The sequence below is a fragment of the Pagrus major genome, chromosome 7 (genome assembly GCF_040436345.1).
Source record: "Pagrus major chromosome 7, Pma_NU_1.0".
Classification (NCBI taxonomy): Eukaryota; Metazoa; Chordata; class Actinopteri; order Spariformes; family Sparidae; genus Pagrus; species Pagrus major.
Genome location: NC_133221.1, coordinates 27,515,985 through 27,531,620, shown reverse-complemented (window position 1 = coordinate 27,531,620; position 15,636 = coordinate 27,515,985). Strand labels below are relative to the sequence as shown.

General features: G+C 42.9%; 1 protein-coding gene across 1 annotated transcript in view; it reads right to left on the bottom strand.

Moving 5' to 3' along the window:
* Positions 1–15,636, bottom strand: part of LOC140999798 (plexin-A1-like) — a 255,076-nt gene that overhangs the window by 80,951 nt on the left and 158,489 nt on the right. Inside the window, exons 10-11 of the mRNA XM_073470337.1 lie at positions 5,704–5,800; positions 274–497 (exon numbers count right to left, since the gene is read on the bottom strand). Of these exons, the coding sequence (XP_073326438.1) occupies positions 274–497; positions 5,704–5,800 (321 nt within the window). The remainder of the gene's footprint in view (positions 1–273; positions 498–5,703; positions 5,801–15,636) is intronic.

The following is a 15,636-nucleotide window of genomic DNA, read 5'->3' as shown; positions in this document are numbered from 1 at the left end:
AGGAAAATCTCTTGCATGTGAAAACCTACTTCCCCATAAACCTGATTCTGAGTCTATGAAAGCCCAGTGTAGTTCAGACACTGATATGAGAGTAATGTATGGCATACTGTACCTCTCTCACAAACAGAGACAATTATGGTGTTTATGACTCCATAAACACAGCAACTACACAATACTGGATATACGGCTACAAAATGGCATTTTGTAGCCATACATGGAGTATTGTGTGTCGTCAGTAAGCAGCGGGCGTTGTCTGTTTCCACTCACACTTACCTTAGTGATCTTGGGGTGGGTGCAGCGACTGTTTCCAGAGGTGGCATGCATCCATCCTCCGCTTTCAGTCATCTGCATCTGGAGGTGGGAATTTCCTCCGCCGGTACACTCCTGCCTGAGGGAGCACTTCCTGTCCTGGACGCACCAACCGCATTCGAACCTGGGGTCAGCCTTCAGGCACATACCACAGCTGTCCCGCAGCGCTCTGCACTTGTAGAGATGGGCTGTGGGGGGGTGGGGCACAGAGACGGATGCGATGTGAGCCTGGCTAGCTGTTTCTCCCTGTTTCTAGTCTGTAAGCTAGGCTAAGCTAACCAGCTGCTGCTGTCATACACATCTCATTTAACTCTCAGGAAGAAGCATATAAGCGTATGTATCAAAAATGTTAAACTACTCCAAGTAGGCTATATGAAAATCAAAAGCTAGCGGAGCAGAGGCTAACTGATGAAACAACTCATCGTGTCTTACCTTTCACTCTTTGTTAAACAACACTTGTACATGCTGCTGTAGCCTAATGCCACATTGTTCGGTCCCACCTCTGGGCCCTAGCGCTTGCTCAGGCATGTGTTTTTATATGAGCATGCAGGCTAATTAGCATGGCTGAAAAGCTAAGACACAGAGTTGCCGACAGTCAAAGGTAAATTATTGTGTAGTCTACTACTCTAGCCCACTTGTAAATTGCCAGCTCAATTTGTTAGCTCATAACAGCTAAAAAGTAATTTGATATTAATTTTTCACTGTTTAAAATGAGCTAACAGTCCTAAAAGTGCTGGTAGGCGGACTTTTTTAAGGCTATCTGTTTATTTTTTATTTATTTATTTATTACCTGTAGACAGAGCCTGGCTAGCTGTTTCTCCCTGCTCTAGTATTTAAGCTAAGCTAAGCTAACTAGCTGCTGGCTACAGCTTTAGACATGACATATAGCTCTGAGCACACGTTAAAACAGCAGTTAACTTGTTGCTGAGATTTAAATACATGAACTAGCCTATGGTTACTTTCTTTTGGAAACTTTTTCTATCCTCCTGAAGAAATAGTACTGATGAACAGAAAGTTCTGAAAAGTGCTAATTTGAAAGAAAGCAACTGTGGCGTGAAAATAAGTATTTAAAAAAAGTAATCAAAAGTATACAGCATGTGTCCATTAGCCTGACAGAGAGCAGGAACAGCACAAATGAATATTAATTAACAGCGTAACACCTAAAACCTTCAGTGGATGATTATTGCCACTCGGAGGCTGTGACGATGAGAAAATAACTGTTTCCACAGATAAATGGGGGGGGGGGGGGATGAACAAGCGACCTACAGGGATATAACAGAAATTAATTCGACAGGTAATGTCTTCTAACGCCAATGGGGAGTTGATAATTTGTTGTGTAAAAAACCATTCCCTCAACTCTGCAGAGTGGAAAAAGTCATTAAAAGTAAAAAATGAATAAATAAATAGATAAATAAATAATTTAAACCTCAAACACCTGAGAAGAGAGAGGAGAGGGAGATGAAAGGCAGCGGGGGAGGCGGGGGGAGGATACATTTTTTGCTGCGCTTGTTAACAAAACAGCAACAAGAATTGTTATGAATTTAAAGATGCCGAGGCCCCGCGAGGCCCACAGAACCAGAGCCGGAGCCAGAGAGGAGGAGAGAGGTGGAGGGAGGATAAGAGAGAGATGTGAAGAGGATCAGTGTGAGTGGAGAAAAGACAAATAGAGGAGAGAAATTCATATGCAAACAAGAGAGAAAGAAGTGGCGGTAAGTGGATAGGTTTTTATGATTTGTGTTTGGCTGCCATTTGTCACCGGTTAATCTCTATAACAATTATCTATCATTGATACAACAATGCCAAACCCTGCAGGCAGGTTTGTTTGCTGCCACACCAGTTAAACAGATTTGAAATGAACTGAAATGAAAAAACAGAGAGGGGGAAAAAAAAAAAAAAGAAGCAACAGAGCACAGAGGAATCTCCTCCTCCTCCTCCTCCTCCTCCTCCTCCTCCTCGGCAGACAGACGGCGGCCGGACTTCAAAGCTAGCTTCTTCCGTATCCATCTGCCCGCCTCGGCCCTCCGCTCGGCCTAATCTGATTAGCCACGGCTCAGCTTAAAAGTAGCGCGACGCTAATTAATCTGAACCAAATGAATGATTTAATTAACATTAACATCTCCACTTTACACCGGGGCAAAGCCGGGCCGGGGCCGAGCGGCTGTGCTGCTGCAGACGGATAATGCAGCTCCGGTTCAGAATGAAAAAGGACGGGGATGGAGCGAGGACGGATTAATGGAGGATGGAGAGACAGAGGAGGAGAAAAGGAGGAGAAGGTCTTTATGAGATTTGTACGAGCGAGGACGGTTTTATAAAGAGTTTTAGACCTTTAACACTCAGCATTGCATTGAACTCATAATCCTAATAGGTTTTCTGTGAGGCTTTAGCACAATAAGTATAATATATCTACAGGGGGTTGATCGGGTTGTTGATTCATTACTCGTCCATAACGCCACCACATGTTTTCAGAAGTCTGTCGTTGGCTTGTCGTGATGGATACACCGCAGGCCGCACGCCGCCTGCTTAAACTCCCCGCCACCTAGGAAGTGGAGCAGCGAGCACCGCTTACTCATTGTCATAACAACAGGAACGTACCCGTCTAGTTCACTCGCTCATCGCCTGTAAGATCATTGGATTTCACACTCCCAAACTCTCAGAGCTCGACACCGCCGCTGTCAAATGCAAAGCACTCATCGTGGCACACATCGTCCCGAGGGCCCGTTTCAAGAGTTAGCAGGATAACCCTGTTGTATCTAAAACGCATCCTAAGCATGAACTGATGTCAAAAGCCCTGTTATTACTTTTATTCAAAAGCACGACTGATCCTCAATATATGAAAACTCACAGCTCAGTGGTTTCAACTCAACAGCGAACTGTGTTTATTTTTCAATTCATAAACTATGAGCAGTGAGGGAAATTTGGGGATTTGGAGATGCTGTACAACAAAAGCACGGATTGTATCTTTTAATGGTATGAAGTGTCTGTCTGTGAATCACAGCTCCAGTCTTAATACTTTGAAATATCAGATAGCAGCAAGAGAAGTACATATAAGTCATAGTCGTTGTGATTCAAATTCTCTGAGCTTAGCAATAATTCATCATGTTTGGTAAACATGACAATGCTTACATGCTGATGGCCTGCGGTCAACATTTTTACCATGTTCATTGTCTTATTTAAGCACGTTAGCATGCTCATATTGATGGTGATGCAAGTGTTGGCTCGCAAACCAAAGCATCGGACAAAAAGAACATTTGACCTGATGATGGCGCTAGATGACATGTCAGGGAATCGACAAAGTCTTTAGAAATCATCCTCTGGGGAATATGAATATCTGTACAAACGTCCTTGACAATCCATCCAATAGTTTTGAAGATATTTAAGACTGAACCAAAGACCTACAAATGTCACTGCTATTTATACAGAACGCGGCTAGCGTGGCTAGAAGTTGTACATTATTGCTTTTAGTGACAGATGCATGATATGGATATATTTTCAGCTGACTCGTGGAGTTTTAACACAACATATTTCTCTTATCTGTGTTTATTGGTGGTCGCAAACCAACTTTTAAAGCTGCCAACTGTGTCAGGATGTGCAGATGCTGCTCTTGTTAAATCAATGAAAGCAATTTGGCTTTGTATTATCAGCTACATTAATCAGCTTTAATTTTACCAATACGGATAAATAGCTGGTAAAATAAATTTATCAGGCCGATCATTTATCGGCCCAACACATATTTAGTTATAGTTATATTGACTGACACGTCATTGGACAGCTGGGGTGATTGCCATCCTGCAACATCGGCATCACCTTGGGCATCGGGAGATAGCAAGACCAACAAAGTTGTTGGTACTTATACCACAAATAACTGAACAGAAGTTTTAGGGGACTGAGCCAAGAGCAACCTCTGCCTGGTGTGCTTGAAGTTCGAGTTGGGATAACAATCTTTAGCCAGTGGGTGTAAACCAAAGGGACAAATGTGCACCAAACACAGCCTCAGTAATACACCCTCATGAAGTCTTTAGACTTTCTTACGAAGGTATTTGAAAAGACAAGCTGCTGCAGAGAACAAAATATTGAACAAAACCCAATAACATTTTTAAAAGGGTCATCATTTTACCGATAATAATAGTACATTTTCTATAATTTCATACAAGCTACAGTAAAAATCCATTAAACACACATGTCAGAATGCAATGTGCACAACTACTTGACTCACTAAAGGAGTACTGATACTGAGTATACTGAGTGGATTATTCACAAAACATCAGCTTGTAGAGCTCAGTCGAGGACTTATGTGATCAAAGTCATCAAATCTATTGCTCAAAATCACAGAACACTTCAGGATCCATCTGTCTGATTGCACAGAAATGTGATTATTTATTCTGTGGTGGCAGCTACAATACTTCTCAGCACATGCTCAACTCAGGATGTTTAATCCCCAGAAAAGGATTTTTCAGCGCAGACAGACCGAAACACCTAAAGGAGCATATTTTAAACAAAATGACACAGGCAGAAGAATTAGGTCAGGACCGATAAGCAACTAATTTCCGAGCAATCTGCGAAATGAACTGCGTGTCTGACATTCATCAAAATGAGGTCAGATGGAACACAAAGGATGTGAGATTAAAACGTGCACGTGCGTCACCTAAAGACTGAAGTGAATGGTGAATAGCAGAGAAGAGAAAAGAGCAGGAAAGGTCAATTCGTCTGACTCGAGACATGCATAAAAGACTGTATGACACATTTGAGAGCAAGACTTGTATTATCTTGTGTAATGGGACGTCTAAAATCATTAGCCTCCACCACCAAATATATTACACTTGATAAAGAATTTGGAATTGGTAATTGTTTTCCACTTCGTGCACAAATAGCGATTAAAAAGAATAAATGCTATCCCTCCATGTCGCTTTCTGTTTTTCTTTATCAATCCCTTTACTCTCATCTACCCCCCGCCATTACATGGTGCATTTATCAACCTGTCACCCACCCATCTCTCTTCCTCCTTCATCCTCTCGTCTGCCTATTGCTTTTGCCATTTGTTCATCTTCCTCTCTAACATCCATCCCTATTAATTCCTGTTGTTGGATGTTTGTTATCATCGCCATCCATCAATCACTCCCTCTGCCCCTCTTTTATCCCCGAGACAAGAATAGTGTTTTTCCAAATGGTACACTTTCACCCTTCTCCCTGATGGCTGTCAGAAATGAAATTACAGATTTCTTATGAAGGGGAAAAACTGCACACAGCGTTCTGCGTTCCGCAGAAAATCATTACAGACGGATAAACAACCAGAACTGGTTCAAAATTCTTGCCGAGCAACAATGCCTGAGTGCGCCGGCGAAAATGAGCGTGGAGGACGGGGAGGGAAGGCTACACGGAGAAAAGAAAGTGTTGTACCTTGGATGTTGAACGGGTTGTCAATGACAAAGATTCCATTCCACACCACGGAGAGGTCGACCGGGAGGTCACTGATGTCACTGCCCTCGTAGTCGTACTGGGACAGACAGAGAAGCAGAAAGACAAGGAGTGTGTGAGAAATTGCTGATTTATAATGGATTCAATGCAAATTGAGAATTGTATGAGATATTGTTTCATTTGCATAGTGATTCGCTTGGGCTTGTTCATTGCAGACAGCGATACAGCCCGACCATGCACACATGCATAAATCCATATTTACCAAAACAGACATATTTCATAACTACACATGGAGAAATAACAGATGGGTTACAGTTGAATGGGCACGGAAGAATGGAGACAGGGACGGGAAGGGAGGACGGGAGATGAGGTAGGATGGAGGACGGAGGATGGAGGCACGTGACGAGAGGAAAATGGGAGGGAATGGATGAATGGAGGAAGACGTGGAGGAGGAAGAGGGGGAGAGGTGGTCGGAGAGGTGAAAGCAGACAGAAATCGGACACTGGTAGACGTGTGAGAGGACCTTATTCATTTAGGCATGAGCTAAGTGGTGGGATGAGGGTGAGGGAGAGATAAGATACGGAGCGGTGTAAAGTGAAATTGGCATTTCCAATTTGCTCCCTGACACACTGGATTTGATAGACGGGACTCGACCATCCCATATGGGCAATGGGGCCTGAGACACACACACACACACACACACACACACACACACACACACACACACACACACACACACACACACACACACGATACAGTCAAAACTTCACCCCACTCTTCGTTCACCACCGTGTCTCCAGCACCAGATATAATATATCCCAGGACTAAATAAGATACTCGTGCTTGATGACGTGTGTACATTACGTCACAATCTGATGTTGAACAGTTGTTCTTTTCCCCAGACGCTTGCAGACAAAGCTAACAACCCTATGTTTTAGAAAATACATCAATTTGTTTTGTTTCTCAGATTATATTTTTGGTGACTTATTTTCCCAGTTCAGTATGTGTGACACAGAAGTCACAGAAGTCACTGCAACGACACTGAAGTCAAGGTGAGAGCACTGGAATTTGAAACTTGACAACTTGTACAAGTATTTTCTTTTTTGTCTAAACCATTATCTGATCTGCCACTTACTTTTTGAATCTTTATCAGTTCTTTTGTGAAGCTGTAACACATATTTGTAGACATAGAATTAGTAAAGCTGGTGTTAAAAGACTAAAACGTGGGGCTCCTCGAAAAAAAAAAAAAGAGTGTGTATATTCCTGCAAAGTAGAAAAGCTACATTTCAGATCCGTGGTGGTTTAGGTTGAGCTTAAAACCTCGAGGAAAAGGAGAAGAAAAAGAACCTAAACATGAGGAAAAAGGAGACATTGTAAGCAGCCACAGAAGAAGAAATGTGGGAAGTCTGGATCCAAGCTGAGAGCAACACAGACCAGTAAAACCACAGGATTCTCCGAGGTCAGCAGCTCCAGAGCACGGGGATTCAACCAAAACACTCTTTTGCCACAAAGGAGATGCTGATTGGACTTATTCCCTTCCCACTAGTGCAGTGTGACCCTGATCCATCACACATGAGGCAGCCTGCTGACTTTATTAGCATCACCATTACGTCCCACTGTTTAAAAGCCTGTGTATGGCAGCTTCCAGCCCCAAGTGAAACCACAGGACCCACACACACACATGCCCACACACTACTCCTCTCTGCGGCGTGGCCCCCATTAAACTTTAAGGGTTTCGACTTGTCTCCCGTCACCAAAACACTGGGTGAGCTTGTTCTCTTGTCAGTCCCTGCCCACCTCGCTGCCCGCCACATCATGCTTTATTCATACTGTCACATGGTTTAAATCGCCGACACAAACCACACTGTGACACCGCGACACCGTGCCACCCCGTCACACTGAGCATCACCCACTGTCTAACTCCCTTTCTGTTGGACACTTTGCTGTAAAAGACACCTTTTAGGCCGATTTAACACTGAAATGGTGAAGCAGAAGACGGATTCAGTCGAGCTAAGCTACCAATAAACTACCAATAAAACCACAAGTGTCACCTGGAACTTGCTCAGTATAATTTCTAGAAGATCCAAATTTCCTCTTGTAATTTTTGTCATTCTAAAAGAGAGACATGAGTGAACAAGGATCAGATATACAGGCATGCTAACGGCTATATGAGGCTTTGCTTAAGCACAGTGCTGCTGATATTTAATAATACAGCAACACAAGTAATACAAGTCGTTCCAACCAAGCAATCTGATTGGTCAACTTGACATTTAGAACTTCAGATCAGCTTGACAGTACAACCCAGCTGCCATCTCTGTGACACTGTGCTACTAGCTTAAAAATACATGTGAAGTTAGCTTACATGCAATCCCACGATCTCCAGAAAGCATTAACATTAGCTCAAGCTAACTCAACAGGGACTAGGAACTGTTGCTAAGGGTCGGCCTACTTGCTGGAGTAAAATAGGTTTGCGTTGAATCTACTGACGCTACTGATTTCCACTCATTAGTCAGACCTCATGTATTTCCAGGGAAATAGAGATAACAGTAGCATAGTGTTTCATTTTGACAGCTATTTGCCACACAGCATGGATACATTTTTATTTAGCTGGTAGTTGAGCTTAACTGTCATTATTGGCACGTCAGGACCAAGGTAAAGCGAGCCCTCTTGTGTAATATTCCTTAAATGCATTCTTACATTATGTAAAGTTTACCATGTTAAGCTTCTTAGTTTTGTCTGTTAGTATGCTAAAATAAGCCAGTAAATACTAATCAAAAGTAAATGTCATTAAGTTTATGGATATTTGGTTAAACTAGAGTACTGTACATGACAAACTGGAATATTAACCTGATGATGGAGCTTGATGAACACTGTGGGCATTACCATATTCATTACAGTTCAACATAACGGGGACATAAAGCTGATTACCAAATTTTATGGCAATTAATCCAGTAATAATCAAGACATTCACCCAAAACCAGACATGTTAACCACATTGTGGTGTTAGAGAAAATGTGGATCATCAAGGCCAATATAATTCATCCTCTGGGGACAATGAGTGAATAAATGAATTCATCCAATAACTGCTGAGCTATTTTAATGTGAACCAAATTTGGGATCAACCAAACTTGCCATCCCTAAAGCAATGCTGTTAGCATGGCTAACACTTTATCTAAAAATAGCCTAATGGAGCCACATCAGGAGAGCTGACACTTAATAATTTATCACACTGGTCTTGTCAGTCACCAGTAATCACTCTGCTCTGACCTCTGAAATTTAAAATTCTTCTCTAATGAAATTACAAGTATGGATGGCACCTGATATAAGATGCAGGCATTTTGCCATGACTTAGGGTTCTGCTTACGAGGACAAAGCTTTTAATTATCCACAAACACTTCCTATGAAGCTCTTTTCAACAATGCAGGGATATTTTGTCAGGGGTAACTGTCATTATCTACTATTTTATCTTCCTGCTTTACATTTTTTTTGATGGACAGGAGACTGACTGAGACAGAAATTAGGGGCTTTGTTCCAAAATTAGACAGTCACCTTTTAAAAATGACAGATGCTCCGACATCATGATTATAACTGTGGCTTCAAAGTACATCTAATTATGGAACTCTGCTGAAGCCATTACCTCTACTTGAACCTTTCTTCACAAACGGCAACATTTTAAAGGACCTGTGTTTGAATATCCAGTGATGGCTATTAAGTGGTGGGAATGCTAAACCCATCTTGTTTCAAAGCCTAAATCGGTGCAGGAAACGCAATTATCACAATGGAAGATAGTTTCACTTCTTTGACAGTTTTCAACTTGCTTCAGATGACTTTATCATGAAAGGTTATTCAGTACGCATAATACTGTGAATGATGTGGAGGTGCTGACAGTTAGAGAAAACAGCCAGCTCGTCTTCATCAAAAAAACTATATTGGTCAACTTTAAAAGCAGCTAAATATGACTAATATGTATGTTCATTGTTAGGAGGTGACCTCTAGTGGCTGTAGTTATTATTACAACAGCAAAGAAGGAACTCCTTATAAAAAGAATAGTATAAGGTCTGCAAAGACAGGAGAACGGGATGCATGGATTGGTCAACAAAGGACTTTCACCCATATTCTGTTCCTGTCCCTTGTGAAACCAAAAGCCAACTGTGAGTTATTTTAAGTTAGCGATGTAATTACCTTACATCATGTACATAACGTAACTTAAGTTACGTTAGAGCAAAATGTAATTTCAGTTATGTACATTTATGTTATCGACTTGATTTAAGGCAAAGTGTCAGTGCCTAAACCTAACCAAACTGCGACTTCACAACAAATGTCTGGCACGCTGTTTGCTAGTAGGCTGCAAATGTCCTTTTGGCAGTGGTGATGTATGTCATTTTGGGAGTCAGCAGCAATGAACCTACTCAGTCTTTTAGGTATGAGGATGTGTTGACACAGCAGATAGGTGGCTCTCTGTATATCACATCATGTATAGAGTTCATTTTCAGCCCTCTATTCTGAGAATTTCTCCGGCCATGTGTGTGAAAGTGGATACGATTATACTGTTTGTACTTCATGTACCTCTGGAGCTCCAGAAGGACAAAATGAGGACAGAAGCAGGATTCAACCAATATACTGACATGCAATGCATCGTAATATGACTGCAGTACACTTTACCTTAAATCATCTTCCTTTAAAAAACTGTTGCTGTCTTTTCAGTTTGTGATTTATTATCCGCGCTCTTGTTTTCCACATTTCCTGCATTTAATTATGTTTTTGTCTCTCAGCAGTCCCACTCTGGGATACCTCTTTGGCGTCCATGTAGGATTTCTTCCATACTAGTCATTCCTCTGGTCTATTTGTGATTAGATGTCTGGATTTTTTTGTCCTGCTCGCCTTCAGCTTGTTTGAATAATTGATTACAGCTATGAACATATATGTGGTCAGGTTCGGCTTGGTCCTAAAGAAGCCGACACCTCTGGGTTGAAGTATTTCTCCTGGGTACTTTTTTCTTGATATATCGAATCGAACGAGTCACTGACTCTTGGTATAGCTTTGATCTAAAAGTGGTGGCACCGGGGTAAAAAACTCTGTGCTGGCGGAGCCCTGTAGGTAAAAGTTGCTCTCCCCTACTGAGCGGCCTCTCTGCTGGCCTGCCATCCTGACTTCCCTCCCCTGAGCGCCCGGAGCTGCTGGAGATGAGTAATCAGACTCATTACTGAAGCCTCTGGCCAGCTCCTCCATGTCACTGCATGTAATTAATCTACCTGAGCCAACTCATAGTGTAGGGCCCCTAGGGAGGAGAGGAGAGGAGAGGAGAGGAGAGGAGAGGAGAGGAGAGGAGAGGAGAGGAGAGGAGAGGAGAGGAGAGGAGAGGAGAGGAGAGGAGAGGAGAGGAGAGGAGAGGAGAGGAGAGGAGAGGAGGTGAAGGTGGAGGGAATGGTAGGATATGGTAGAGGAAAGCTGAGTGGATGCAAGTTGAGGACAGCTCCAGAGCAGATAAGGGGGAAAGTGAGAGGAGTGGAATTAGGGAAGGAGGAGAGGAGATTAGAAGCAAAGGAGGGAAGAGAGGAGAGGCAGTGAGAGCTGGTAAGGGAAGACAGCGAGAGTAAAGGATGAACGTGGGAGACAGAAAGAAGAAGAGGAGAGCGAATGAGATGAAAAAAGAGTAGAGGACAGTAGAAGGAAGAAGAGTTTAAACGAGGTGGAGATAAGGGAGAAGAGAGACACAGGGACGAGGCGGGGCAGTGCGAGGGGACATAAGGGAGAGAGGGAGGGGAGGTGACAAGAGGAGAAAAAAGGAGAGGGAGGGGAGGAGGTGTAAAAAACTACAAGGTGAGCACAAAGCCGTCCCTGGCCTCATTACAGTAACACAGCAGCCTGGCGCCGGTTCATTCGTTATCTGCTCCTGCACTCGTTTATTCTCTCGCTACATGAATCGTCTCCATGGATTGCATGTCTCCATGGATTGTATGAATAGATATGGCCGGTGCATGTGCCTGTGTGTGTGTGTGTGTGTGTGTGTGTGTGTGTGTGAGGGACTGAAAAGTGCCGATGTTAACAAAACAGAGCAGCTGGCTGGTGAAGGGGGGAGGAGGTAGAACAGCGGAGAGGTGTGTGCATATGTGTGCACGTCCACGTGCAGGTCACCCTCATGTAATTAGTCATGTTGAAGGATACCTGAGCGTGTGTTAAAAATACACTGCCAGCACACATACACACACACAAGTCCCCCGTGTCAGCTCGGTTCCATTCATTTCAGCCCAGTGGGGCTTTATTAAACATTTTTCATATGTCAGATTTTACTTTTTGTTTTTACACTCAAGGAGATAGATCCCATACATTGATTAATGAATAAAAACAAATAAATGTAATCCTTACTTTCCTCTGCTAACAGATTTTATTTGTTCTTCTGCAAAACTAAAGTACGACTATGAATTTTAATGGTTATGTAAAAAAAAGTCTCATCAGCTGGAAGCGTGGAGTATGCATTGATGTTTTTTAAGTTTAACTAAAGCCTCGCCTTAATTCATTGTTGTGAAGTCATAAAAACCTAAGAACAGATAGGCAGTATGTAAGTTCAGTTACGTAATTCACATAACTTACGAAACTCACGCAACGTAAGTTCAAAATAAATAAACTTTAACTTCTGGTTACATGCAAGACTTGAACTCTGGTCTCTCGAGGTGAAACTCCTGTGTTTGACCCATCCACTAGGGCCCAGACACACCAAACTGACATCAAAGAACTAGCGGTGACAAAGCCGGACTGTCAGTGCCTAATACCTCTCAATACCACCAGGTAGTCTGTATTCGTCATTCCAAAAAGGGAAAGAAAAATCATCTTTTTTTACAACACTCTAACTAATATAGCTTCTGAACAAGAATATGTCTAATTGCAAATGCCACTGCACTGAAGGACTGAAATCATGGATGCTACAGTGACAGACTCAGGGGGCTTTCCCTTTATTTTTCCGCTTCTCGTCCATCGCACTGATTTGCTCAGGTGAACAGCCAATCACAGCGGCTTTTCTCACCAATGGGCGCCGATTCAACACGCTCAATCGGCCAAAAAGCCGCCGACAGGGGCTAATATGTGCTGACGTTGCAGGACACAACGCGACAACTGGGCCACAGATGCTCACAGATGGCCCCAATGCTGGCCCACGGTCAGTGTGTCAGGGCCCTTACACTACTACATGAGCCTCATAAATGATGCATGAGGGGTACCTACAGCGTCATAGTTTGAAGCTTTGGCCCACTGACCAAGCTGCCCCGAGAACAGGCTGACTGTACATGTGTTATAGTGTATATGTCCCATATGTAGCATGTTTGTGAAAGTTATAAAAAGTGGAGACTGGAGCGAAGTCTAGACCAATTTGTGGATTGTAAACATACAAACAGACGCAGTCTGTCAGGCTCCTAAAATGGACATGCTGCTCACAACAGAGCCAGATGCATGGACTTACAGTGTGATGTTCATACACACACGGTGTTTGATAGCCTATGTGTGTCAGTGTAATAAATCATGTAAAGCAGGTTGCTGGTTGTTGCTGATGCTACAGTCTCCGTCTGCTCCACATGATTAGGAAGAGGATCATGTGGAGAATCTCCATATGTCTACTTCACTTGGGCTTCCAAACCCCTGGGGAGGATGTGTGTGTGTGTGTGTGTGTGTGTGTGTGTGTGTGTGTGTTGTCCATGAACCAGTAGGTATCCACGCAGCTTGCAGGCGTCCTATCTGTGTGTGTGCTCTCGCCAGCGTGTGTTTTCCTGTGTACATCCCAGAGAGCATCCATGCGTACTCTGGGTCCCCGGTGTATTTGAGTATGCAAGTTCAATGTTTCAGCGTTTGGCGAGGGGGCTAAATAATGCACAAAGAGACAGTAAGATTGAATGGATGAGTGTACGTCTACTGCTGGCTAATTTTCTCTGTGATTTATTACACTCCACTGTCCCAGTCACAGCCAGCTGTGATACATATACACACACTTCCCTACTGAGAATACTGAATACAATGGTAGCAAGTACACAGGTTCTCCATCATAGATAGACCTTCTGTGTGCTGATCCTCGGAGTTAACTCTTTCATTCTCAGTGTTCCTATTAACAACCATATTATTAATTATAAGCATGCAGTTACTCTGAAAATAAATGTTATAAAAACATTCACACGTGGGCTTTCTAAGCTCTATGGTACATTTGAGCTGCTTTCAGCTCATTGTTTTGGTTTTAAGACACACATCTCTAAGCTCTTATCAGTGTGTTTTCCAGATGCTGGCAGCTGTTTTCAAGGAAAAAGCTTAAAAAAAACAAAAAAAAACAACACTATACACACATGCTCATATAGAAGTTAATAAAAAATAAAAACAACAAAACAGAATAACGCAGCTGCAAAAGCTTTATTTAAAAGACATGATTTAGTACTGCATGTCCATGAATTTGGTGGACTCACATGAGACAGATTTAAAGAAGAATTTGCAAGACATGAAATAGCGTGAATTTCTCCATTTGCACCAAAAATAGTCTGCCCTCATCCGCTATGTTGCTATAACTCACACTGCACTGTTTACAATACGTTAACCAGGTAAAACCCACGTGAAGTAATTCTTCCAATCAGGATTGTAATGTTCATTACATCATTTTAACCCCATTCAAAGTTAGCCAACAGCTAAACAGGAAGTTAGCCAGCTCAGCCAGCAGAAGTCTCTTGTGCGCATGATCTATAAGCCCCACAATGCCGCAGCTATGCGGAACATTCTGACAATTATATAATTGGATGTCGGACATTTTTGTAATTCAGGCTTTCTGTTGAAAAATTGAAGGCTGATGATGTCATCAGGGTTATTTTTTAAACCTTTAGAGTGACATCCTGTATAGAATATGCCTGAAGCAGAACATATCTTTAATATCAAAATAAGCTAAATATTTGGCTGTGATGTCATACATGGTCCCATTGTTTCGAAGCACTGGTGTGGTTGGACAGCAGTTGGGTAGGTGAGTGTAAAGTGGGCGCCTTGTTTGTTTTCTCCAACCAGATTTTCCCCAACAGGTCCCAGAATGAGATTGCATTACTAAATCCTGACCCGACTCCTGCACTGTACAACCGAACACTGCACGGCTGAACAACTCTGTAACCAGTCCCTGTTGTCCTGACTGTCCTCCTCCACCCTCGGCTGTTCTAGTTAATCTCAGCACTTTCACTTTTGCACAGATCATGATTTTCTTTTTCTTTCGGCATCGCTTTCTCAAACATGCACATCTTTTACATTCCACATACATTTTCTCTCCATCTGTTTTCTCCCTCATTTGTTTGTTTCCCCCAGTCTTCTCGCCGGGCTTAGTCCCTCTCTCCTCCCCTCCGTCTTCCTTTATTCTTCTAATTCTCTCTCACCTCTCTCTACCTCCTCCGTTGCGCTCTCCGCTGCATCGTCATTGTCTGTTCCTAATTCCCTCACCTCCTCTTTGGCTCTCTCTTTCTTTGTCTTTTCTCGCTTCCCTCTTTTTTCCGCTGTAATGGTTTGCCAGACTTGTGTAGGCGCGTCTGTGTTTGCCTGCGTGTGTGTGTGTGTGTTTGTGTCCGTCAGTCTACCCCACCGCTGCAATTCATCATCATTTTATCTACAGCTACCTTAATTGGATCCTATCACAGTCCCACCTGACGAGCCGAGAGGCGGGGGGTGGAGAGGAGGAGGCTTACTCACTCACAGCGCCGCATGGATCTGCTCACATGGGCGCACACACACGCATGGACACACACGCACACATGCACACACACATCAGCCCTCTATGTCTAGCTTCATGAGCAGCTGCAAACTTGTGTTCAGGCTGGTGTATTAACTATTTTTCCTGCCTCCTGCAGAAAGAAAAATCAGGATTTTGCAAAAACATTGGAGTGCACTGAAGAGTGAAGCAATGAATGTAAGTGCATG